Source organism: Capsicum annuum, chromosome 9 (assembly GCF_002878395.1).
Source record: "Capsicum annuum cultivar UCD-10X-F1 chromosome 9, UCD10Xv1.1, whole genome shotgun sequence".
NCBI classification, from domain to species: domain Eukaryota; kingdom Viridiplantae; phylum Streptophyta; class Magnoliopsida; order Solanales; family Solanaceae; genus Capsicum; species Capsicum annuum.
This window is the reverse complement of record NC_061119.1, coordinates 3,166,002-3,190,538: the sequence shown is the minus strand read 5'-3', so window position 1 is coordinate 3,190,538 and position 24,537 is coordinate 3,166,002. Positions and strand designations below refer to the sequence as shown.

Here is a 24,537-nt window from a genome sequence, read left to right as displayed (position 1 = left end):
CCTTGGTAATATTCGTAAAAAGCAACAAAAAAAAAATTAAAATAGGGTTTCTATTAAATATACTTTTTGAAGTTTAAACGTACATTTGCATATCTCCAACTTTAATATGGTATTACCAAATACCGTACCGAATCAAAGTTTAATTTATCGATTATCAAATTATCGAATTGATATTTATAAGTATGATATATAGTATCTATGTTCAATTACCAATTATTAAATTATCGAATCCAAACTTTAAAATTACCTAATCGAATACCGAATGCCCAGCCCGGTTACTAAGTTAAAAAATAACAGAAACAAGCCAAAAAGTGTTCGAAATGTAATTCGCCAAAAAAGACAATCCAAGGGCTCTAATCCTTTCCCGCCAAAATTGAGTACCCCATTTAAGCTCCCAACGACGACGACGACAACGACAATTACAGTCGCCGGTTTCTCCTTTCAGCCGCCGCCGCCGACAGTTACAGCCGCCGATTTTATTCCGACGACGACAACAATTACAGTCGCCGATTTTCTCCCTTCCGCCGCCGCCGCCAGTTTCTCCCTTTCGAGGACGAAGCCAACTTTCTTCGCCGGCGTCCGTACCAGTGTCGCCTTGACGGCATAACCGCCGAGTCCCAGCAACAGTGCATATACAGCTTTATCTTCCACATTCGAGCGAGTGTTTGCTCTAAGTTCAATAATCTCCACCTATTCCCTAGGGTCCCAACTGATATTCAGCTGCACAGTGTAATTGGCCAGGTATTGCTTTTTTCTTTTTCTTCGCTATTTCGCTGCTCTTTTTCCCATTATTACTTTAGTGGGTAGGAGTTCAACCGTTATAGTAGGGAAGAATGCTTTGTGTGTATCTGTGCCTATAGTTTCTTGTTCGTGGTGTTTCGGTAATTTCTATGATTTTGGATAGATAGTTTATAGCATTACCTTGTGGGTGACTTTTTTCCTTTATTATTTAGCAGCGTGTTATCCCATCGTGTTGTGTGCATTGATGTTATTTATTTGGTATACTGTTATATGTCCTGAGCCAGGGGCAGGGGCGGAGCTACACTTGCGATAACGGGTTCATCCGAACCGCCTTCGACGGAAAATTACACTATATATACTTGGTTAAAATTATATATTATGTATATATAGTAGATGTCTAACCCCCTTCAGTTAGTTCGTATGTTCACTTGTGAACCCCTTGTGAAAATCTTGGCTCTGTCATTGGCTGGGGGTCTACCGGAAACAGCCTCTTTACTTCTTCTAAGTTAGTGGTGTGGACTGCGTACACTTTACCCTCCCTAGACCCCACTGTGTTTGTTGTTGTTGTACTGATGTGTACTCTCTTCCAGAAATGTATTCACCAAATGAACATCCTCCCACAGACCAACTTGCTGAAAACAATCTTCAGGTTCATATCAATATTACTTTATCCATTTTCCACATTTTCTTTTTTTGTTTTTGTTTTAGAGAATGTATGTAACTGCTTTTGAGTGTTTGCTTTCACAGCCATTCTTCGTGCTGCACAAGGCATCAAAGTCTTCAGAGTCGTCTGCTGTAATGTCTCCTGGAAAACCAAGAAAAAGAAGACTTGACTCTTCACCAAAAGTGTCATTAAATAGTGAAAGCATGAAAGAGAACTTGAAAATGGAAGTTTTCCCCTATGTCTGGTCAAAAATTGAATCCAACATTAAGGTTCTTCTTTCCGAATTTTGTTTCCTCAATGTTTAGTATGTATTTTTCAGTGTAAATTAAGTGCTAAATTGCTTGTTTCTTGTTGTTTGACAATTGAATTTAGGATGTCTTGAGGAGTATAAATGCTGATGTATTTGATGAGATAGGACGATGGGTTTGTGAATCTTTTAACGAAATTTGTTCATGTAGAGGGCCTGTTGATCCATCAAAGTCAACTCTTCCATACCCTTTTGTTCAAAATGGTGGTTTAGTTAAAAAGCTCTTCACTGCTCTGGTCTTCACCAGTAAGTTCATTTTTCATTTCATTTACATGTTTAGATTGCAAATATTATACTATGATGATAATAACCAATAACTGAAATCTTATATTTTGTTTTCTAAAAATATTTCTTATCAAGTTGTGGAAACAACTTCTTGCAGAAATGAAATCCAGTATAAGACTGCGTAAAATAGGGCCTTGTGGTCTGACCCTTCTCCAGACCGCACATAGCAGGAGCTTTAGTGCTTCAGGCTGCCCTTTTTTCTTTTTGTCTCATTCATCCCATAAATTTGTCGTGTTTTTTTTCATGAATGTTGTTCAATTGTGTGAACTATGGCCAAGCCATCTAACACTGAGTTCCAATTCTCAACTTTACATGTGCTGTTCTGGTGGATAAAAGTTGACTGTTGATAATATTTTATCAATGGCTAGTGGTTCCCTCATGTTGATCAGTACATTCTTGGATTATTTGCAGAGAATATTGAAACAGTGGATGACATATTAACTTTTTCTGAACTTGGTTTAAACTTGAAATCTCGTGGATGCTATGTGGTTAATATTTCCTCCTTGGATTTTTCTACCAAGAATGGCATCGGGGGTTGTCTTAGAGCGTTTCTGCGACAATTGCTTATGGTTGACATTGAAGTAAGTAGACAATTTAAGTCTATAATTATGCACATATTTAAGTGGAACTAAGTCTCATGCGACATCTTTATTGTTATTAACTATCATTCTTCTTTTCAATTCTAAGGCAGCTGATGTTTCGCTTTTAGCATCATGGTATAGTGACCATGGCAAGTATGAGAAACCAGTGGTTGTAATTATTGAGGATATGGAGAGGTGTTCTGGGGCCCTCTTATCAGATTTCATCAAAATGTTGAGGTAATGTCATGTAATTATAAGTGCATCTCCTTTTTACACCATAGCTATCTACTTTTCAAGTGTAACTAAAGCATGATTGGCTCAGTACTTCTTCAAAATGATGTATTTTACAATTTTAATTATGGAAAAGGGTCATCCTTGCCCTTCACTTACAAATGTTATTCATATTTACCCTCTGTGTACGAGGTATATGGCTTATATATGAGGTCCCATATGTTGTTAATAAAATTACTTACCTTATCAAAAAGAATATATATTTACCCTCCGTTTTAATATTGAAATATAAATATCCCTACCGTTATACTTTGGGCCAAATATACCCCTTATCCATTAAATGTATTTGCGTAATGTTTTGAATATGACCATTTGGTTGGAAGTTACCTGTTTCAAAAAAAAAAGAAAAGAGAAGAATATGACCATTTGGTTGAAGAGCCACCTATAGATGAAACTAAAATAAACGTAGATGAGAGATGATGTATGATATACTTTTGCAAATTAGAAATCCTATTGATAGTGAAGTTATTGGTTTGATCACGCTTTGTGAATTTGTCAAAAAATTAATGAATTATTTGGAGTTTTTATATTTTGGCAAAGGGAACAAGCCTCGAGTTTATGATGTGTGCAAGAGTTTCAATCGTGTTGAGAAGGGGATTAATTTCTCACTGCTTATTTCATGATATGTTGCTCGAACTCGTCTAAAATGTCAATGGGTGCGCATCGGATTTGCCAAAATTAGTGTATTTTTTGAAGAATCTGACACGGGTACGGCATAAAAAATGAAGAGTCCCGGCAACTTAGATTGCATGGACTTTAAGAACTCCTACGAGGAACTGAATATACTTCTGCCATTCAATACCAATATCAAGGAGCAAACTCAGGAAGAACAAATGGCCCTAATGAGTTTTTTAATTGGTCGCCCTTTTGAATTTGAGACGGGTAAATATTAAATTTTTTCTAGCTCCAAAAGTACCTCTCTCAAGGATGTCTTTAGTACGGCAGAGAGTACTTCTTCCGTTCAACAGAATATTGTTGTTGTCAGAGTAGGAGGAAATAACACAGGAAGAAGGTACAACCACAATGGAGGAAGAATTAAAAGTTTAACACTATAGAATCTTTTGCCATGAGCCAATCTATTGGAAGCGTAACTGTAAGAAATTTCTATCATAATGAGAGAACTCAATCTGATCATTTTGCAACTGCTCCTAGTCCATCTTCCGATAAAATAACTCTTCTAATGGTTGACGAGTTTGCTAAATTTTCTCAGTATTAGGAATAATTAAAGGAATCCACTTTCAGTCACTACCATTGTCGAGTCAGGTAAAGCATGTCTTGTTTCCACCTCAAACAAATGGTGATTAATTTTGGTACCTCATGTTACATGACAGGTAGTCCCAGTACCTTTGCTAGTTTTCATCCCCATAAATCATCTTTTTTCGTGGTATGGGTCAACCTATAACACCGTGGGGCCTGGGATAGTTAAGCCAACTTCCTATATTGCACTATTATTTGTCTTAAGTCTCCTAAGAATCGCCTCTAATTTAATCTTCGTAAGTAAACATACCAAATGTCTAAATTATTATATCTCATTCTAACTGATTGTTGTTTTGGTAAAGGATATGTATCTGGTAGCCTATACATCCTTAATGAACGGGTAATCAGTTGCTTCCTTCAGTCTCGTGTCATCATTTGGCTCTTTGGCTGTTAGGACATCACTCCATACGTATGTTGAATGAGCTTTGTCCTCAGTTTCAAAATGTCTCTTCATTAGAGTATGAGTCGTGTCAGTTTGCGGAACATCACCGTAGCTGGTTAAGTCGAAGAGTTAATAAATGAGCTGACTCTGCTTTTGAATTCGTTCATTCTAATGTATACCAAGTCCAGTTATGTCCGGAATTGGTCCCGGTATTTGGTTACCTTTGTGGATGATTTTTCTCTTATGACTTTGATTTACTTTATGAAAAATCATTTTGAAGTGTTTTTCCACTTTTGGGCTGACATTTTTGAAGTGTTTGAGTAGCATATGTTAAAACTAAATTTAGTACTACTGGGCAATAATATGTATTCCAAGTTAAAAATGGAGTTTTCTGCTGCAGTGCTGGCAAAAGCTGGAGCAACAGTATGGTAGCAAATCAGAGTTATGCGTAAATTATCTCTAATTTGATGCATTTTAATTACCTTACGAAAGGGAAAGACCTTTTCTTAGTCTGGTTAAGGTAGGAATTTGCTTGCTTTAGGGATAAAGTTGATTTAATTGTACTTGCTACAAACAAATTGCTTATGGTGCACCGTGCACGTACTGACTGCATGATTTTTGGCTAAGTTTTACCTTACCTCAATTTCCTTTTCTATTTAGAGTTCATATCACATTATATAGCTGTTCTTAGTTCTTACATATAAAATCACTTCCGTATTATGATTCTTATAAGTAATGTCTGCTTTTATCAGTGAATGGTCTGTTAAGATTCCAATCATCCTAATTGCTGGTGTTGCTACTAGTACTGATGCTCCTGCAAATGTGCTCACTTCCCGTGCACTTCAATATTTGTCTACATCAATGTTCTTTCTGAAATCCCCAGCTGAAAGGATGGATGCAATCATTGAGGCTGTTTTAGTAAAAAATTGTGCTGGCTTTAGTGTTGGCCACAAGGTGGCGACTTTCTTGAGGAACTATTTTTTAAGACAAGATGGAACAGTTACTTCATTTGTTAGAGCCTTAAAGGTCTGTACCATATTTTTTGTTGTCTTGTAATTATACATTAGGACTATACCCATCATGTGTTTTTCAAATCTGCTTGATTAGAAATCTAAATGTACATAAGTTCCAAATCATATACTTACAAGTATCATAATGGTTTCTCCAGATGGCATTAGTCCAACAGCTTTCCACTGAGCCTCTTAGCTTTGTGCTCAAGATTTTAGTTGACGAGGGAGATAATAAGGTGAGAATTACTCTCAGTGGTTCTGTTGTATTTCTGTTTGGTTGGTGTCTAGGTCTAAGTGGGGGACAAATATTTCCTTGAAAGAGCTAACGTCTGTACTTTGACTTCTATAGGATTTAGCCCGTAGATTTTTCTAGTTCTTCAAAGAGCCTTTTGTAGTTGTTGATATTGAATAGGTGAAACATAAAGTTACCCAACTTGGTTAGAATTTTTCAGGCTGTGGCCTTAACTAACTTACAATTGTAGGTTATGTCCATGATGTCAGATACTATTGGAATGATAGTAAGGCCTTTTTGCTATTGATATTCTGCTCCAACCTGTATTATTGGTGGTTTTTACAATCACCTGGTTACCATGTGAAGATCAAGTTGCATCATTTAAGTGACAACTTCGTACATTTATAATTTTACCTATAATTGTTAAACCATTACAGAGGTCATGGTATGAGGATCTTGCTAATTTGCCAGAGGAAGTGATTAATCATGCTTTTGAGCTTCCATCTTACAGGACATATTCAGTAAATCGGTTTGTATCATATATCCCCCTTTATAATGGTTAAAAGTTCTAAGGTGAACTTCATATTAGGGGAGAATGTCTCTAAATAGCCCATGAATAATCTTACCAGGAATAATCACGCAGAACTAAATGCTATGAGTCTAGACCAAGGACTATCAGAACTGCAGAGGCTGCAGGAACTATGGAGATCTCGCCTTATGGTAAGGTTTTATTATTCATTGGTTCTTGGTTCCTCGTTCTGACGACGATAAGAGTTGGAAAATTATTTCACAACTTTTCGATGCTCCATGTCTTTTTGTAGGTTCTTTATTTTTTGTTATACTTCTGGTATACGACCGATTTTGGCCTTGTGATTGGTGAAATTGATTACCTGACAAAAAATGCCCCTGTTAAAATTTCTAAATTACTTAAAGTTGGAATGGTTTCATCGTTTCTTAATTAATAAATGTAGCTAACTATATCTGGAAGTGGAAATGGTTTAGTTCCTTTGCAACTCTCAATATCATCATTGAAGTGCTCTAAAAAGTTATGATGTTATCCAGCAGTTGCCCGGTGAACCTGTTATTTAATACTGCACTGATGGAATAGAAACACCAATTCTATATGATATTAGTTTGTTATTGGTTAACAACAACATCAACATACCCAGTAGTTAGTTATTGGTTGAGTTCTTCAAAGAAATGTCTATATCTTTATTGGATTTTCTTTAATTCTCTAGATTACTGTTTTTTTTTTTTTTTTTTTGGTGAATGTTGGTTCTTTTGTTACTTTAGCATATTGCTTGCCTTTTGGTTAATTATACTTTATTTTTGTGGATGTTGGTTCTTTGTTCTTTATCATGTTGCACGACTGATGGTCTACGGTCTTTTGTCTTGAGCCGGGGGTCTATCGGAAACAGCGTCTTTACTCCTTCGGGGGTAGTGGTATGGACTGCGTACATTTTACCCTCCCTAGACCCCACTATGTGGGAATATACTGGGTTTGTTGTTGTTGTTGTTGTTTAATTCTCTAGATTCTACTGTTGGCTGTAAACAGCCAGAAGAAAATTCAGTGTTTGCACTTCTTTCATTATTTCTTCCTTCAAGACTTGCCACCCCCTTAATATTACACGATATCTTTTTGATAGTTGGAATCTCTTACAAATTTCAAGCTCTGACAATTATTATCTTATGAATCTCTTGGTTTTGCCTGAATATTATGGACATGCCAAATTGTGGCAATTGAATGCAAATCTAATTATTTGCGAAATATGGGGAAGATTTCTATTTTGTGACTAAATTGTTATTTTAGTGTTTACATGAAGCTGGAAGGTACCATAAAGTTGCATTGTTGGACTTGTATTTGGAGGCATTGGATCCTGAGTTATACAACTCCAGATTATCTAATCATGGCTGTGATAATGCAAAAGATAAGAGCTTGTTGTCAGATAGTGATAAACTTTTCAGGCTACAAAAGGCTGAGGTTACCAATCAAGTCATCCGCAAAATAAGGTAGTTGCAAGTCTTAGCCTTATTTTCTACTTTCAGCATTAACATGTTCTTTACTTCACCTGGAAAGTAAACAAAGAAATTCCATGCAGATGGGATTCTATTATACTCCCTCCATCCCAATTTATATGACATACTTTTCTTTTTCGTCCGTCCCAAAAAGAATGTCATATTTCCTTATTTGACAACTATTTAATGATATCAATCCCATTTTATCCTTACTGTGTCTCACTTAATAAGAAAAAACAACTAAAAACTAAACATTAAAGTGACTTTAAGGAGGGGCAATTTTGTAAATTTAACAAAGTCATCATTTATTTCTTAAACTCCGTGTCCGGTTAAATGACGACACATAAAATGAAATGGAGGGAGTAGTACTTTTCTATTCTTTATGGCTGTAAGGAGAAAACGACATTATCCATAATTAGATTCCTTAGCGAAAATGGTGTTCTCATGAAAACTGAAATGGATTCAGATGATTCCTAGTATTAAAAGTTCCTGTAGTTGTCTTATTCCTGCAACCCCTTTTCCCCAACCAAATGTTGCGCATGATGCTTGAGTTTTTGATGAACCAGGGACTTACCAGCTGCAAAGTTATCCCAGTTGCTTAAGAGTTGGGAGGGGCTCACCAGAGGGACAGTTGAGGTATTTTCACTGGCAGTCCATTTGAAGCAATGTAATTCTGTTGGTGTACATATGGATTTTATGTTTATAGGAATAAATATGGAAAAATGGAATTGACCAATGAGACATGTTAATACTAAAGAAAAGGAAAACTAAATACGTGCAAAAAGGAAAAAGTGTTAAGTCAATAGAAGGAGCTAACCAAATGTACATTCAATCTGAAAACATATGAAGAGGCAAATATATTTGGAGTTGAAGGAACAGTTCTCATTGTTAGTAAACGTCTTCAAAAGTTTTCCCAGGTCATGCAAGCCTTAATGATCTTTTCTTTCTTTCCCATAATTCTTCATTTAGCTTTGGTCTTTGGAGAATGCATCCTCTCCAGAAAATCTCCAAGACATAGGATGCCGAGTTGTTGCTTAAATAACAAGAGGACAAATCAAAGAAATAGAGGATGTAGGAGGGGAGCTCCTGAGCTGTTTCAACATGAAGATTTTCAAAATAACCTGAACAATGTATTGTAATTGCTGTCCTTTTGACAATTCTATTTCCCTCTTTGAATTTATCCGAATGAGTCTTATTTTTTACAACAACAACAACATACTAGTATCGTCCTACAGGTTGGGTCTAGGGAGAGTGGGGTGTACAAAGACCTTACCCCTACCTTTTGTGGGTAGACTGGCAGTTTCCAGTAGAAATTATTTAATCCCTTAGTTACCTGTCTTAAATCCATTTCTTTTGAATTCATTAAAAACCTATAATCTGGCTTTCTGTGTTTAGCCGGATGTTGTACTGCACCCTATTCTGGCACAATAAAAATCTGCAAACTTGTCATTGAGCTTCCACCTTCTTGGATGCATTCTGGTGTCCCTCAAGGCTTTTCGCAAAGCAAAAGTTAACCACTCCAAAGTTTTATTGTTAAAAGTGGTTTGGCGCATCAAGTTCCTACTTCTTTCCACCCATTCGAACCAGGTTTCTGTCCTGCTGATCAATCTCGTAATATCATAGGACTTGAAACCAACTGCAAAATAAATTCTGTTCTCCCCCATGTTGCTACTTAAAACCTATTTTAGTGATTGTTTCTGTGATCACAGTGGGTGATAACTGTTGCCTAAAGAAAAGAAAGGCTCAGTTCCGGTAGAGACTCGCTGGAAAGTGTGTTCTGCAAACCTATAAAGTAGGAAAGAGAAAGCTCTGGAAAATAGTTCCTGAGAGCATTTTTGGTAGCATAAGCACATCAAAGGAGTCCTAAGGCTTTGATATCATAAATATGGTGGATATTTTTGAGAGTGATATATTTGCAGCTATGATGTATTTGGGTAAGATGTGACATTTAAGTATTTCAAGATTGCCTTGAGTGTAACGTTCCATCGAGTTACTTTTGTTCATTTACCTGTCATTAACATATGTGTATAGTGGTCTACAACCATCAGACTTATGGATGAATTGGAAATCTCTTTTCTGTTTCGCTCCTATATGTTAAGGAAATGAGTCTATGTTACTGCTTTCTTCAAGAATTGAATTCTTACAGTGTCCTATAGTGTCGTGCAATATTAGCTTACTGCCTTACTGTCATGTGCTAATAGGTCACTTTTGGGTACACCAAAAACTATGTCTTGATCCCAAGCAAGTTGAGTTTATGAATCCTGACTGTCCAAGATGCAGGAAAGCCACACCTAGGATAAGTAGCTCTTGGATATGATTATTAAAAGATTTTCCAACATAGCATTTTATGCTATTAATGATTTAAATTGTACTACAAAAGAACCATATCAAGTCATTATTTAATCCATGAACGGTGTACCCAAGTGCAATAGCGCCTTCTTTCTTTATTTAGGTTCTGTGGACAAAATCCTCCTTAAAAATAATTGCCAGGTACTACAAATATTGTATCTGGAATAGCTATTGCCTTTCAGTTCCAGATGCTACTGAGCCACTAATTCTGTTGTATGAGCTTCTCTATCTACAACCAAGGAATGCCCATTAAACTCATTGTTTGACATCATTTTCTTCACGTACGTAATTTCTTTCGCGTAGTTACAAGTTAACAGGAGATTGTGCTGGGAACTGGGACTTCATGTGTGACGTTGACAGCCTCAGCATAATGCCAAATAGAGATCTATATATAGATATAAGATTACAGATATATGTTACGCAAATACATTGAGTTTGATAGAGGGATTCTTTTCTTCTTGTGTTATAAAGCAAACAGAAAGATTACAAAGTACTGTCATATAAAAGCAGATTATGAAGCGCATGTAGATACTTATTTCTCAAGAAGGTACTTGCTAAGCCTTCTTTTTATCTGAAGTGAAAAGGAAAGAAGCATCTCAGTGACTTGAACTACTTTTACTTTCAATCTGTTTTGACATGTTGATTGAATAATATTTCAATGATAAGTAGGTTAGTGAATTGCCTCTGGATGGAAAGGCTACTGGGAGAACTCATCTTACAGCAGAAGCCAGATATTTGGATTTTATCTGTTTTTTTTCCAAGTTTATCTTGTGGTGAATTGCCTAAATTTTTGATAGTTCTTCAGCAGTTTAAACTTCCCATTTTACATGATGCTTACTTCGAGTGGGTTCTGATATACTGCTGTGCAGAGTCATTTTATAACTCTCGGGTCATTGCTTTAGGTTCATGAGAAGATTATGGAGCTACAGTCTCAAATGGTATCAGGGGATGTCAAAAGTCACAAAGCAGAATTAACTGATAAATCAAAGTATGTGTTCTATCCTTGCAGCATTGTATGGATTAATTGACACAATTTGTTGAGTTTTGTAAGATTTTGTTTCCGGCATGTCAATTGTACTTGGGCTAGATTTAATTTATAGTAGTACCACTTATTGCAAGATAATTATATCAAGGTTGTTCCAGCCTTTGGGTTAGCTTTTCTCTTGTAATTTTATGACTGCTTGTTCGAATGCCATTCTCCAGCCAAGAAAATTTCGTTCTGTGAAGTTCAGATGGCCAATTTAAGTCCATTTTTCCTACAGATTGTGGAGGTATAGGAGTTATCCTCCACCTAGGAAGTAAATGCATTAGTTTCCTCCTTTATCCTTCTACGTCATGGAACGAAACAAGTAGAGATACTTCAGTACAAGTAGTTGTGACATGTGATTCCTCTGAATATATCTTAATCTTTTTTCAGCAATTTACAATGTTACAACTTGTGTAACAGAAGGCATATCAATCGACACCGTTTAAATATGGAGAAAGATGCATGCACATCAAATGACAAAGCTATGACTTTAGCAGGTCAAACGATAAGGTAGGGGCACATAACCTGTATCCTCTACCCATCTGTCATTTTGTGCTTTATAATTTGCATAGTGGTGATGGATTGCTCATCTTGCTTTCCTCTCCGTCTGACTACATCATGGTTCCTTTCTGTGATGGCATGCCAGATAGGAAAATATATTCTTCTCTTACTTTCTCTTTGACCAGATTATGTGCTTTAAGCTTTTAACCAGCAGAAGACCGTGACGTTGTATAAATTTACCAAACGTTTGCTTTTAGATGGTGTGTCGGCTACAATGCTGGTTTTGCAAAGAAACATTAAGAACACGTACAGATAATTTAAAGTATAAGGTATAGGTGATAGAATCATGGCAACCATTAACATAGACATAGTGATGCTCTAATATTGAAATTTAGGGGCATGATACAAAGGAAATTAAAATTCTATTCTTATGTGTTAGCTGAATTATGAAAAAAAGAAAAAACATTTTAACTATTTAATAGTACTTCAGGTACATAGACCGTCACTTCTATAGGTTTCATAAAATAGCTCAAAGTGCGATAAAGAACCGCGACTACATGTCTACATCTACTTAGAGAATTATCCTCCTCTGCTCTCTTAGTTAGGACTTGTTAGAATGGTAAATAATCTGATGAATGTTGTGTACTATTGTTAGAATATCATGAGAGTTAACTGTAAATGTAGGTCGGAGTTGTCTAGATTCATTGTATTCGAATAATACAATATGTTAGGATAATTCATATGACATTCTAGAATACTCTTTGCTTGATTTTTGTCAGAAATAATTATTTCTTAGATTAAGTCCTATGTAAAATAGTCTGTTCCTTTTACAAAAAAAAAAACCCTTCATACATAGAAAATAGCTCTTGAAATAACTGAATTGCCAGGATGCTTCATTTTTGTGGCGGTTTTATTCTAATCTAGTTTGGATGCATTAGATAATGCCGATTTAAGTAAAGGATACACAACATAGCAGGACCTCTTGAAGGAAGAGAAGATGCAAGGCATTTGAGATTGTCCCTTAGCCATCATGTGAGAAATAAGAGAGTTCTTTTTTGTTTTTGAGTCAAAAAATAACAGAGATTTTTGAGGAGTTAGAGAATGATTTTATACATTTGACGAATATCCTTTTATTCATAGTAAGTTTTTGGTGCATTAATGAAGTTCCTGTCTAGAAGATTTGGTACAATTGTGGAGAACCATACCATTGTGTAGGTTCTTTACTTTTTGGTATACAACTAGTAAATATACCCGCGCGATGCGCGGTCAATATTTTAAAAAGTTAATTATAAGAACTTGTAATATTATTACCTTGAGCAGACTAAATATACTTGCTTAAGCATATTTGTAAAATTTCATCTTATTTTTTATTACACAATATACCTAATAAAAAGTCCAAGAAAAAGTTAATCCTATAACAACTTCTATCATAATTTTACCATATTACATTCTCTTTTTGATATATTATATTTGTCTTGATACATATAATTTTGATACGTTTTCAACTAATCAGTAACTTAAAAAGGAAATGACAAAAATCACATTCATTAATGAAAGTAAATCATGCGAAAAGGTTTTGGGCGAGAATCTCTTAAATCTTTAAAGAAGAAGAAAAGTTTAAAAGATGTATCATCAAATCATATCGATTAACTCGATCAATTTCTATCGTTAAAATAATTTGTCTCGATTTCTTCCATCTTAATTTTCTTCATATGATAAATCTTTAATAAATTTTTATTACTAAAATTATCTTAATGGCGAAGTAAATTATACATATAGTGATAGAATTCATCCAATCACCATAAAAAAATTAGATCATAATATTTTAACAAAATATTAGTTTTTATTTTGTTAAAAATAAATAAATAGATCAAAATTTATCAACAATTTAAATAAATAGATCAAAATTTATCAACAATTTTTATTTGTTCTCCATTTTTTTTAATTTCATTTTTCGATGCTTAATACTATTATAGTATCAAAGTGACTACATATTAGCTTGTCATTTTGACTTAATATATTTTTTAACTTTTATTATTTTCCTTAATCTTTTTAATTGGATCGCTTTTCATGTCTTCTTCTTTGACCATTATGGAAGCAAGCCCTGGTAAAACCATGACACTTGAGACCTTGTTTATTCATGTAATCTTCAATCACCATCTATTTGAATTCCTCTCGTCATTCTTTCATTTAAGGATGGTAGATCATTACATCATTTTTCTAATTATCGTTAAAGTATAAGAATCTCTACATAATCAAAGCTAATTCAAATAAGCAAAATAATCTCAAGATGGTATTTGATATGATGTATTAACTAATTCGAGCACTATTTATTCAAATATTTACGAACAAAGTGGGATTACTATCAAATATGGAGGATGAGATAAAAATGGAATGAGATTGACCCATAAAATATCCATATCAATTTCATCCAGGACGGTGCACCAAACAACTCCGAAAAACACATCATATGACACAACAAAAAAAACATATACTGTCACACAGAGAAAGCATATGATCCAACAATTTAGTAAATCTGCAAAACGTTTTTTTTTTTTCAAATCATATTAATAAGCAACAAAAACAATGCTTAAGACAATATTCTTACCAAGACTTTCAAGTTGTGTCATATACTACACTGTTCCATATTGCATATTGCATTTGTGCCAAAAGAAAAAAGAGGAGCCTATCGTAACATAACTTTTTTTTTTTCTAATTTTCCTACTCTGAGCAACTTCTTGACAACAAATACATTCTTCATTCTTCTTTTTTTTTTCTGCAATTTGATCAACAGTATACTGTGATTAATGCTTTAATCCTGCATTTCAAAGTCAACATGAATACAATGCTATAACAAAAAAAATATGTAAAGGTTATTATAATTAGACAACATAAATGTTATAAAGCAAAAATATTAATGGTAATTTTTTAAAAATTTCAGACGATAATAAAATATAATATTCTTATTAAGATCATATTGTTAAATCTTCTTCATATTAACATCAGTCCTTCTATCCTGCACAAATCACGTTAGATAATGCATAGATTTATTTTATCACGTTAGATAATGCGTAGATTTATTTTATATGCATATGCAACTAAAACCAGGCTATGCAGACGTTATGAAAAGCATAAAAGAAAATCCTGAAGACTTTTAAGAAATTATTACATCAAAAAGTTCACATCCAATATCATAAACATTGAAGCAAAAAATATGTAAATATATAGAGCACAACTGCAAAGTGATCAAATGTAGAAGCGGAATGAATTTGTTGTAGTTTGATTCAGTGGATGAAGTTTTCTAGTTTGTTTAGACTTCTGCGAATTGATTGAATCAGGCTATATATTGATATATATAAAAACTGTCAAGATAGATAGTGGGTTAGTTTAAAATTCAAATTTTAAATTGATTTACATGGGGTAATGATAAACCTAAAAACTGTCAAGAGAATTATAAAATTTAATGTGTTTTAATTTTAATATTATTTTCATGCTTTATTGTAAATTTTTTTTTTTCAAAAAATGACTGTTTTACATTTTCCCCAAAAATACATAGTTGTGTAGATTTATTTTTATTTTTCATTATATTTTTAAAATTATAATTAGTTTAGAAATTTAAAAAATATTGTTAATCCGGCATGTTAGGAAATTCTTATTTCTTTTTATTTTTCATTTTTTTCAGTTTATATAGTGATAGTTGAAAAAGTTATTTTAATTTTTAAGGTGTAGTGTGTTAAATCGTTGTTGTGTGTGGAAATTTTATTCTTTTTAAAGTTTTAATTTTAAGTTTAGTTTTTAATGAAAATTTTTGTTTTTTTGGTAGTGATGACACATGTCCTTTTTGCTTCTCTTTTTATATATAGATAGATTTTGATAAGAATCAAATACGAAGGAAAATAAGAAAGAAAAGGATATGTGGGTTAATACTTAAGCTCATAAAATTATGGGCAATATGGGGCTAAAACCCTCACCTCCCAATTGATTTTCACAACTTAAAGTCTACCCTACTCAACAAATCACAGGAAAACCAAAATAACCACAAATGGGTAAGCTTCGATTAATCAAGCAGAATAAGTTCAACAATTCCAAGATCCCACTACTAATTACTCACTATGAACTACGCTAATGCTAGGCTTCACCTAGAAACTACAAGCTTCAAAATTCAATATTCAATATTCATCAAAGTCTATCATCCAAAATAAAAGAGGCCCTATTTATACGAAAGAAATAAAGAAGACATTAACTTTTCGCAATATTGCCCTTAATGAGACAAGGGCCTTGTTTGGTTGTCTTCTTTGTGAATTCTTGAATTTAAGGCCTAGCCACTTGCATAAATAACCTCTTTTCTTCCTCCAGTTCACTCCCACGAACTCCTAAGCTTCCCTTTCATTAACATCGTACGTGTCGCCCATGCCATCCATGCTAGTATCAAATTTATATAAGAGAAGGTGCAAGACATGGGTGATTGCCCCTTAGCCATCATGTGAGATAAGAGAGGATTTTAGGGGTTTGAAAATGACTTTGTTCATTTGCGGAATAACCTTTATTTGTGGTAAGGTCTTGGTGCATCATTGAAGTTCCTGTATGTATAGAAGATTTGGTACATCTTTAGAGAACCATATTATTGTGTAGGTTCTCAACTTTTTGGTATACAGTTTATATACTGGATTTTCATTAAAAATAAAATAAAGTTATATCTCTTATCAAGAAATAAAAACTATTATCAACAGAAACTTAATCCTTAGTGACTTCTATGATATCATTCAGCACTGTAATTGTTACTGCTGTTTAACATCTTTAGCAGAAAATTAATAAGTTGCTTGCCACAGTGGTGCTTCTTCATCTAAGTCTCAAAGTTTTTAATTTTTTGAGTCTGAAAATCCTGCAAATTGTCTTTTGGAGTTTTACTAAGATATTGTACTTGAGTATTCGAATCTGCAAAATAAAAAACCCAAGAAGTGACGTTATCATGTGTTTATGTGTTCCAGATCATGTTTGATTGTCCTTTGCCTGTATCGGTGAAGGCTTATGGCTTCAATTTCTGGGATAATTAGAAGAGATAAATTTAAGTTTCTTCACGATTACTTACCTGTTGTTGAATTGCTAACGAACAGGGACACCATGCAGCCCATTGAGTGTATGCCATTTCATGAACTAATTTGCTTCAAGGATGTTGACAATCTCCAATCAGTTAAGTTTCCTGGATTTGCATTCAAGACATGACTGATCACAGTAACATACTTCTATATTTATCATCTACACTTCAATCTAAAGACACCTGTGCTTATGGGTTTCTGGTAATTATCAAATCCCTTGTGCTTCATCCACCTCAATCTCTTTTTCCAGCTAGCACATGATTACCTAGTGAGTATAATTGCTATTACTATTTGTTGTGAGATAGTTCTTGAAACCTGGTAAAGTTTGATACTAATTACATTATACTACGTTTAATAAACATCTTTACTGTAGCTATTCAACTTTGTTGTTGGTCAGATCAAGTTTCAGGAATGTCTTTGTGTTTTGATTCTTATAGCTAATGATTGTATCAGTAATTCTAAACTCACGTGTTTATTACTCGCTTTTACATTTTCCACAGTTTTCTTTTCTTTTTCTTATTTTACTTGACGATGTCAACCAGAGATCTCAATATGCCATGAAAGCGTTTTAATGAGTTGGTCCTGAAGAAACCAAAGAGTAAATGCCGGATTGACACTAGTGACCGTGTCAATTGTGATAGTGCGAGATGATGTAGGAGTAGACCCATCTAGATGACCACAGAGATCGCAACCATGCATGAGCATGGAAAAATTAAGCCTTCCATGTTGCGAAGTTCTGGCTGCCTGTTAATTTTATTGGCAACTGTGAAGAGTGAAGGCGGATTCAGCTGGACGATCGTTGCACCGGTATTATTCTCAGCATTAACAACGTTAGTAGTGTTGGCCATTTTGGAGGGTGGGTGGGAGAAAACAAATAAGGATCTTAATCGTTAGAGTTTGTGAAGGCTCTTGAGACCATAAATGAACAACATAAAATGCCGAAGAACTTGATTAATCTTATTGCTGAAATGTAGCAAGTTGATGGACTTTCTGCAGAAAAACAGTAAACACTGGAACAAATACTGATGTTCTATACTAAATACACTGATATTACAACCAGAATTTTGAAAACAGCCACTCGAATATTGTTAACACTTGCAACACTTACAACACTGCTAACACTTAGACCCAATTTGAACTGAATATTTTGCGGCAGTATGCACTGGTGAATCAGTGTTGCTACATGCTGATCCAGTTCTTGAGTCACGTGTTTCAAGTATGTTTGTGCCTCGAGGATAATTGGGTCTAAACCCAACCGGTTTATTGCATGAACTTCCTGTGTATTTGGTTCAAATTTAAAACTTTGAACTTCTTGCAAAACAGAATTTCGATCCTCCACCTTTTGAGCCATCTCCATTATCTCCTTCAATGTTTGAGCCCGTAAAAACATCACTTCTGCTTGAATTTCCTCTTGTAGACCATTCAAAAACGTTCCCGATAACATTTCATCTGACGCCTCATTCATAGATGCCGACACCTTTTCAAATTCTTCACGAAATGCAGTGACTGTGGTAGTCTGCTTCAACCCCATTAAGACAACATATTGGTTGATCTTTTGAGAATGATAAAATCGGACTTTCTGCAGAAAACAGTAAATACTGACGTTTTATACTAAATGCATTAATATTCCAACCAGAATTCTGAAAACAGCCACTCGGATGTTGTTAACACTTAGAACACTGCTAACGCTATAAATTATATCCTAATACTTGAATGAAATTCAGTTATACAATACATAACACTAAATTTACACAGATTTCTGCATTCCTAGATATTCGAGAGGCTAGAACTCTCCAGAATTCACTTTTTTTTTTTTTTTTTTTTTTCTGAATACCCTCCTCTACTGCCCTGCCCCTTTTTCTATAGAAAAAAAAATACTCCGTAACTGTCTCATGACAGTTACTAAATCTTTTAATTGTTTATTTTGGCCTCCTAGAATAAGTATTTATAACTTGAGGCTCATCACAAGTAAATATACACGATGAGTATCACAATTACCCAAGTTAACTCCACAAATGGGGGAGATAATGCTAATCCTTGAAACTGCTAAAGACCTAGTAAAACAGCAAAAATCCAGCATTAACTAATGACTAATTTAGCAGTAATTAACTAATTCTAACTTATGACTGATACAACAGTAACTAATGCACCGATAATATCAAGGTTATTATGATAGAGTAAGTACAATGTTTTTGTGAATTTTATAAGTTGTTGATTGATGGCACCACTTTGGATTTCTAGAGCATGGATATATCTTGCTCGAGTTAGAGATCAAATTTTCTTTACCGTAATTCTTCGATAACAAGGAGGATAGCCTAGTGGAAAATGAACCTCTACCTCCAATCATAAGGTTGGGTTTGAGTCACCAAGAGAGCAAAATTGGAAAACCCACTATTTGGCTCCTGCCTTTGGGGGTATGGCTTTGCCATGTCATTTATATGTGACTCTTTCGGTTGTATTTAACATCAAAAGTACCATTGATAAATTGCAAGTTGATTCTTAGGCTTACAGTTGGTTTTACGCTTCTACGTAGGCTTTGGTTGGTGATCCAAGAAGAAGAATTCAAATTGATCTCTTGAATTTCTACAAAATTCTCAAGTGTGGATGTTGCAGCAATAGTGGTGGTACACTATCACCATCTATGCATGATACTTCAATAATGTAAGACTGCTGCGAGCATCTCTACTCATTGTTTACAATGATGCCCCAGTGGAGCTTTTACGTTCATGTGGCATGTTGGCTAAGTTTGGTCACATGATCATATACCAAATACGACCCAGACTAGTTTATACTTTTTTCCTTCATTGATGTGCTAGGATTCTAATGTTATACTCATCCTGATTAACTAGGCTAATTAGGTGGACATTTTGCATCTCTTTTCCAATAATATTGTATGCTTTCCTGCCAATGAAAGAAGTGCTGTGAATATTCTGGGTCTGTGGTCTCATGCAGTGGAAAGCATTTCCTGTTCTACTCCTTTCCTCTGCATGTATCATAGACTTTGTCTCTGACTATGCATAAATGACCGTTTAGCAGGAAAATTTCGCACTTATTTGAGGTCTACATGAATTCGTTTTTGGTATGCACCATTTGGGATTCAAGTCATACCTAAGTGCACCTCTCCTGTTATACCATTACAGCAGGTAACCTTTTTTACGGAAAAAGGTTTTCATAAGTAAAGTGATGGGCTGAAATCATCTTTTACAATTTACCACATACAAATATTGTATATTGGTAGATAGATGATGCTTTTGGACTTTGTGCTTCTTCTGAAGTATTCCCTCCATTTCATTTTGTGCCTAAGTTTGACTGTGCTTGAAGAATAAGAATGTAGAGAGGACTTTTGAATCTAGTGGTCTTAAAAATAAAGGTTTCTATAATATACCAAAATGCGCTTTGAATCTGTTGTTTTAACGTGCCATGTCATTTGGTAAAATTGGAATGGAACTAAAACTCACTATATATAGAAGGCAACATTCTTTTCTAGACAAACTAAAAAAGAAAGCAAGAAACAAATTGAAACGGAGGGAGTGGTATTTTTTTTATGGGAGAATTTCATAGAAGATTAAGTACTCTGAAAGCTGAGGTACTCTCGATAATATATTGGCAACTATTTGTAAGTTTAGATTGCATATTTATTCAAGTGATGAAGCTGCTATTCTATAGTTTTCTCATTAGAACCAACTTTATATTCAAAATGAAATGTTTTGCATTTACGTGGATTAACAGGGGAGGTGAAGTTGTTTTGAATCCTTTCATACAGGTATACACTGGCTCAGGAGCATGGTGATCTGATTAATCTTCATGACTTGTTTCAATCCTTCAAAGCATCTATTTCAAGCTCAGAAAAGAAAGGGTTGAAGAAGTTGGCTTCACCAAAGAAAAGAAAGGATAACACCCATTCTCAAAACAATTCTGATGCATGTTTTCAGTATCCTTTTATCTCTTCAAACATTTTCTTGGCTGTTCAAACAGGTGACATATGAATGTGGTATATAGTTCTCTTGCTGTCTACTAACAATCTCATTGGATGCCTATCATGATTCCCATATGGCTTCACGTCATGTTACTGTTGTTAGAAAAAAAAAGTTACTGCTAGACTTGGAGTAGGAATAGGACTAGTATATAGAATTCTAGTTGGAAAAGGATTTGTGTAGTGCCCTACTTGGAAAACGTCACGACCCCAAAACGGGTCATGATGCACTTATCTCGGGTCAGCCTTGATAAGTGCCCGAAAGCATTAATAACATAAACCAAGGCGAGATTTCTAAAACTGAAATCATTAATAACATAAACCAAGGCGAGACTTCTAGAACGAAGTCAGGCCAACACAGAATATAAATGAAACAAAAGTCGGAAAGAAATCTCATAAATCCCCAAAATATGGTGTCATAGTGTAAGAGCATCTAATACAAAGTTGAATCTGAAAATACATAATTGTCTCTAAAACTGAAATAAAGACATGTAAGGATAGATGAGGTCACGGGTAACTAGTAAAGTTGCTGTCTTGTTCCCAGTAGGTCACAGGTTCAAGCCTTGTCCAACCTCTGATTGAAATGCTAGGTAAGACCGTGTACAATAGACCGTTGTGGTTGGTCCCTTCTCGCATAGCGGAAGCTTTAGTGCACCTGGCTGTCCTTTTTTCCAGTATGGTCGTGTCATCATTCCGGCCCTACCCATGTAACTTCTCTTTTTCAGTAGGGTCGTGCCTTCATTTCAACTACTCTTAATTTTTCTCAGGTTTTGACCACTTTTCGGCCGTCAAATCTTATATTTTGGCGCATGAGCATGTTCCAACCAGTTTTCCAGTGACTTTTTCAAGATCTACTCATCTCTTGATTTCGAGATGACCCATACATTTTATACTAGATTCCGGCAACCGACAAATACTTTCCGGTGATGTTTACTGCTTTTGCGACCACTTTTTCAGTTTGTTTCTTTTCTGTTGTGATCGCCAGACTTCCTGAGCAGTCCGTACCATTTTTCTTGGAGATATTTTCACCAGCTCCCTCACTAGACATCAGATTAATTATATCTATGACAAGCTCGGTACATATTGACCTCTACGCACGCACCAGCTTGGGATGGGGTAGAATTGGAGTAGGAATGGGAATAGTATTATCGAATTCTAGTTGGAAAAGGATTTGAATGTAGTGTCTATAATTTGGGTCTCAATTTAATATTGTAGATACAAGAAATCAATAATATTCTTCACAATTACAGTTAATTGTTTTCTGTGTATAGTCTGTTTGATATGCAATACATAGTTAGTTGATCAAATTTGTTTGCTTGATGAAAGGCCTGATCAAAATAAACAGTTGTTTCCAATTAGATCTGTCCAAAGCTCAATGACAATAGAAAATAGAAAACAATACAGCCGAAGGAATTCAAGTGATGAAGTTTCTTGCGAATTGTGTTATTTCAGTATCGTTTTCCCTTCTAGAACTTGTTACAGATTTTCTTTCTCAAGTGTACGTTATTGTGGTCTTATGTGAGACTTGAGCATGAAACCCAATGGAACCATTCTGGATCCTTGACTTAATGCTGCATAGAGCAAGGTTTTGCAGCGCTGTGATGGAACTACAGATTACCGGGTTGCTTCGTATGCCAAGCAAACGACGCCCTGATTATGTGCAGAGAGTAGCCTTTGGAGTGTAATATGCGTAATGGCGTGTCGTGAAGAGGTTCTTACTCTTCGCTTAGATATCTTCTCTTTGTCTCTTATTCATACAACCCAATAATCATCGTCTTAAGCCGAAAGTTTTGTTCCATGTTAATTTGTGTAGTGACTGATGATCAACTGCTAAATCAAAATTATGTGAAAGAAGCTACAAGATGGCCGGCCATCACAGGTTGGTGCAGATCGATCAATGGAAGGTGTCACTGGTCTCAACTTTGTGTTGCGTGGCACAGGATCCTCATCGGCTGAAATGTCATCTTGGACCATGATAAAAGGTGTGTGTGCATTAACTTAAATTATATTAGGTGTTGTCAATGTTGATCAGCTATCAGCTATCTTGAATCATGTTACAATGACAACCATTAACCTTTCTCTTGGTGATTTTCTTGAACAAGTATCACTTTCCATTTCTATCATGATTAGCTTTATTCCTTTTCCTGAGTCTGGGGTCTATCGGAAACAGCCTCTCTACTTCTTCGGAGGTAGTGGTATGGACTGAGTACATTTTTTACCCTCCCCAAACCCCACTATGTGGGAATACGCTGGGTATGTCGTCGTTGTAATTAGCTTTATTCCTTTGTAATTTTTGATGACCCAACTTATGTGTTCTCTTTACTAATTAATGCACTGAGAAAACATTTGCAAGTTGTATGATTCAAACAAAGTCTAGATTAGTCAAGCCAAGCTCCATTATGAGCATCATTAAACAATTTCTTTTTTTTTTTTGTGGAGGGGATGTTTATCACTCTTTTTCGTCACAACTTTTTTCCCTTTTACTAACAATACTTTTCATGCACCAACAGTGATTGTGGTGTAGTGGTGAAATTGCTCCACCCTTAATCTGAGGTATCGGGTTCAAGCTCTGAATATGGAGAAAATCCTGTTTGGATTGCTACCACCCATAATAGGCCTTGCAACGCGCTTTTCGAATTAATCGGGGCTCCAATATGCGCACTGGACACTGAGTGGAAAAACAAAAGAAAAAAATACTTTTCATGCAAAACATAGAGCAGGTGGACTCGTATAAATTATAGGTACAAAAGCTTTTTCAGGGAATAAATAAGATGTCAATGTTGGCAACTGTGTTCGTGAATAAAAAATTAGGAAAGGAAAAATGTTATTTTCTTAAATTTGTTATCTCCCTATATTCAAAACAAAAATATTATTTCGAGCCACAATTTGTTTATGTATTAAAAAAAAAAATTAGTTTCCTCACATGTTATTCAAGCTTTACATATTAATTTCTCCTAAAATAGAATGAAAATCTACTTTGTAACGCAGTAATTCAATTGATAAATTGGGCAAATCATACGAATTAACTTAATAGACAGATAAAAGATGTCTATTATATGGTCTTCTTGTTCACAAAAAAATCGAAGTTTGATCTTCACAGCGCTACACTTCAGACAAAAATGTCTAAGAACGAGAATTTTCAACTACAATCGTCTACTAAAGTTACTCTCGAAAAGGATAAATTTATTTTTAAAAATTAATTTTAAATATAAATAACATAAATATCAACCCTTTTGGAAGTAATTACACTTTCTCCTACTTTTTAAATTAGTTTACTCTCTCTCCCTATTAATATATATACATAGCATTCTGTGTATATGTTGGGATTTTTGTAATATGTTTAGGGAGTTGGGATTTTTTGTAATATTGAAAACATAAGTTGTATATTTATGTATACCTAACTTCCTCAACATATACACAGAATACTATGTATATGTCGGCTATGTCATGTATATTAATAGGGAGAGAGAGTAAGTAATTAAAAAAGTGGGAGAGAGTTTAATTAATTCCAAAATAGTTGATATTTATGTTATTTATACAAAATTAAATGATTATCCTACTAAAAACGAACATTTTAGTATTGGGCCTTTCATAGTTAGATTCTCTGCGGCCCAATCTCTCTTGGGCTTCTTACCTTCTTCTCATCCATCTTGGTATTGGGCTCATGAACATTTTTGTATAGCTCAATAGAACTTGAGCTCAATAATAATTTATATATTTTTAAAGAACATTTTAATATAAATAAAAAATAGGAGTGACCTCGTTGGAAGTAAAATGTGAAAATGAATTTAGATGATTTGCACATGTGAATCAAAAATGCACGAA

General features: G+C 34.7%; 1 protein-coding gene across 7 annotated transcripts; it reads left to right on the top strand.

Moving 5' to 3' along the window:
- The first annotated feature begins 305 nt into the window (after window positions 1-305).
- LOC107843170 (origin of replication complex subunit 3) lies at window positions 306-23,549 on the top strand. Of its 7 annotated transcripts, XR_007044377.1 has the most exons (20): window positions 307-741; window positions 1,332-1,390; window positions 1,489-1,674; window positions 1,778-1,958; window positions 2,409-2,578; window positions 2,685-2,815; window positions 5,261-5,534; window positions 5,677-5,754; window positions 6,188-6,279; window positions 6,380-6,470; window positions 7,561-7,760; window positions 8,333-8,402; window positions 11,018-11,103; window positions 11,533-11,652; window positions 16,758-16,833; window positions 19,273-19,400; window positions 20,503-20,670; window positions 22,292-22,423; window positions 22,526-22,694; window positions 23,223-23,549. XR_007044377.1 is itself a non-coding variant. In XM_047395998.1 (19 exons), exons 2-18 carry the CDS (start codon window positions 1,334-1,336, stop codon window positions 22,395-22,397), a joined length of 2,184 nt encoding a protein of 727 aa, XP_047251954.1. In that variant the 5' UTR covers window positions 307-741; window positions 1,332-1,333; the 3' UTR covers window positions 22,398-22,423; window positions 22,526-23,145. The 7 variants fall into 7 exon arrangements, 5 of the variants coding, with proteins under 5 accessions (XP_047251956.1, XP_047251955.1, XP_047251957.1 ...); XM_047395998.1 differs by lacking the exon at window positions 23,223-23,549 and having other exon boundaries at window positions 11,563-11,652; window positions 22,526-23,145; XM_047395997.1 differs by lacking the exon at window positions 23,223-23,549 and having other exon boundaries at window positions 22,526-23,145.
- The last annotated feature ends 988 nt before the right edge of the window (window positions 23,550-24,537 follow it).

Excerpts from the sequence above, each read along its gene's own strand:
- LOC107843170 (XM_047395997.1), top strand. The coding sequence starts at position 1,334 with ATGTATTCACCAAATGAACATCCTCCCACAGACCAACTTGCTGAAAAC. Across the intron at positions 1,391-1,488 it reads TTGCTGAAAACAATCTTCAG|CCATTCTTCGTGCTGCACAA; the intron begins GTTCATATCAAT and ends TTGCTTTCACAG. Across the intron at positions 8,403-11,017 it reads TCACCAGAGGGACAGTTGAG|GTTCATGAGAAGATTATGGA; the intron begins GTATTTTCACTG and ends TCATTGCTTTAG.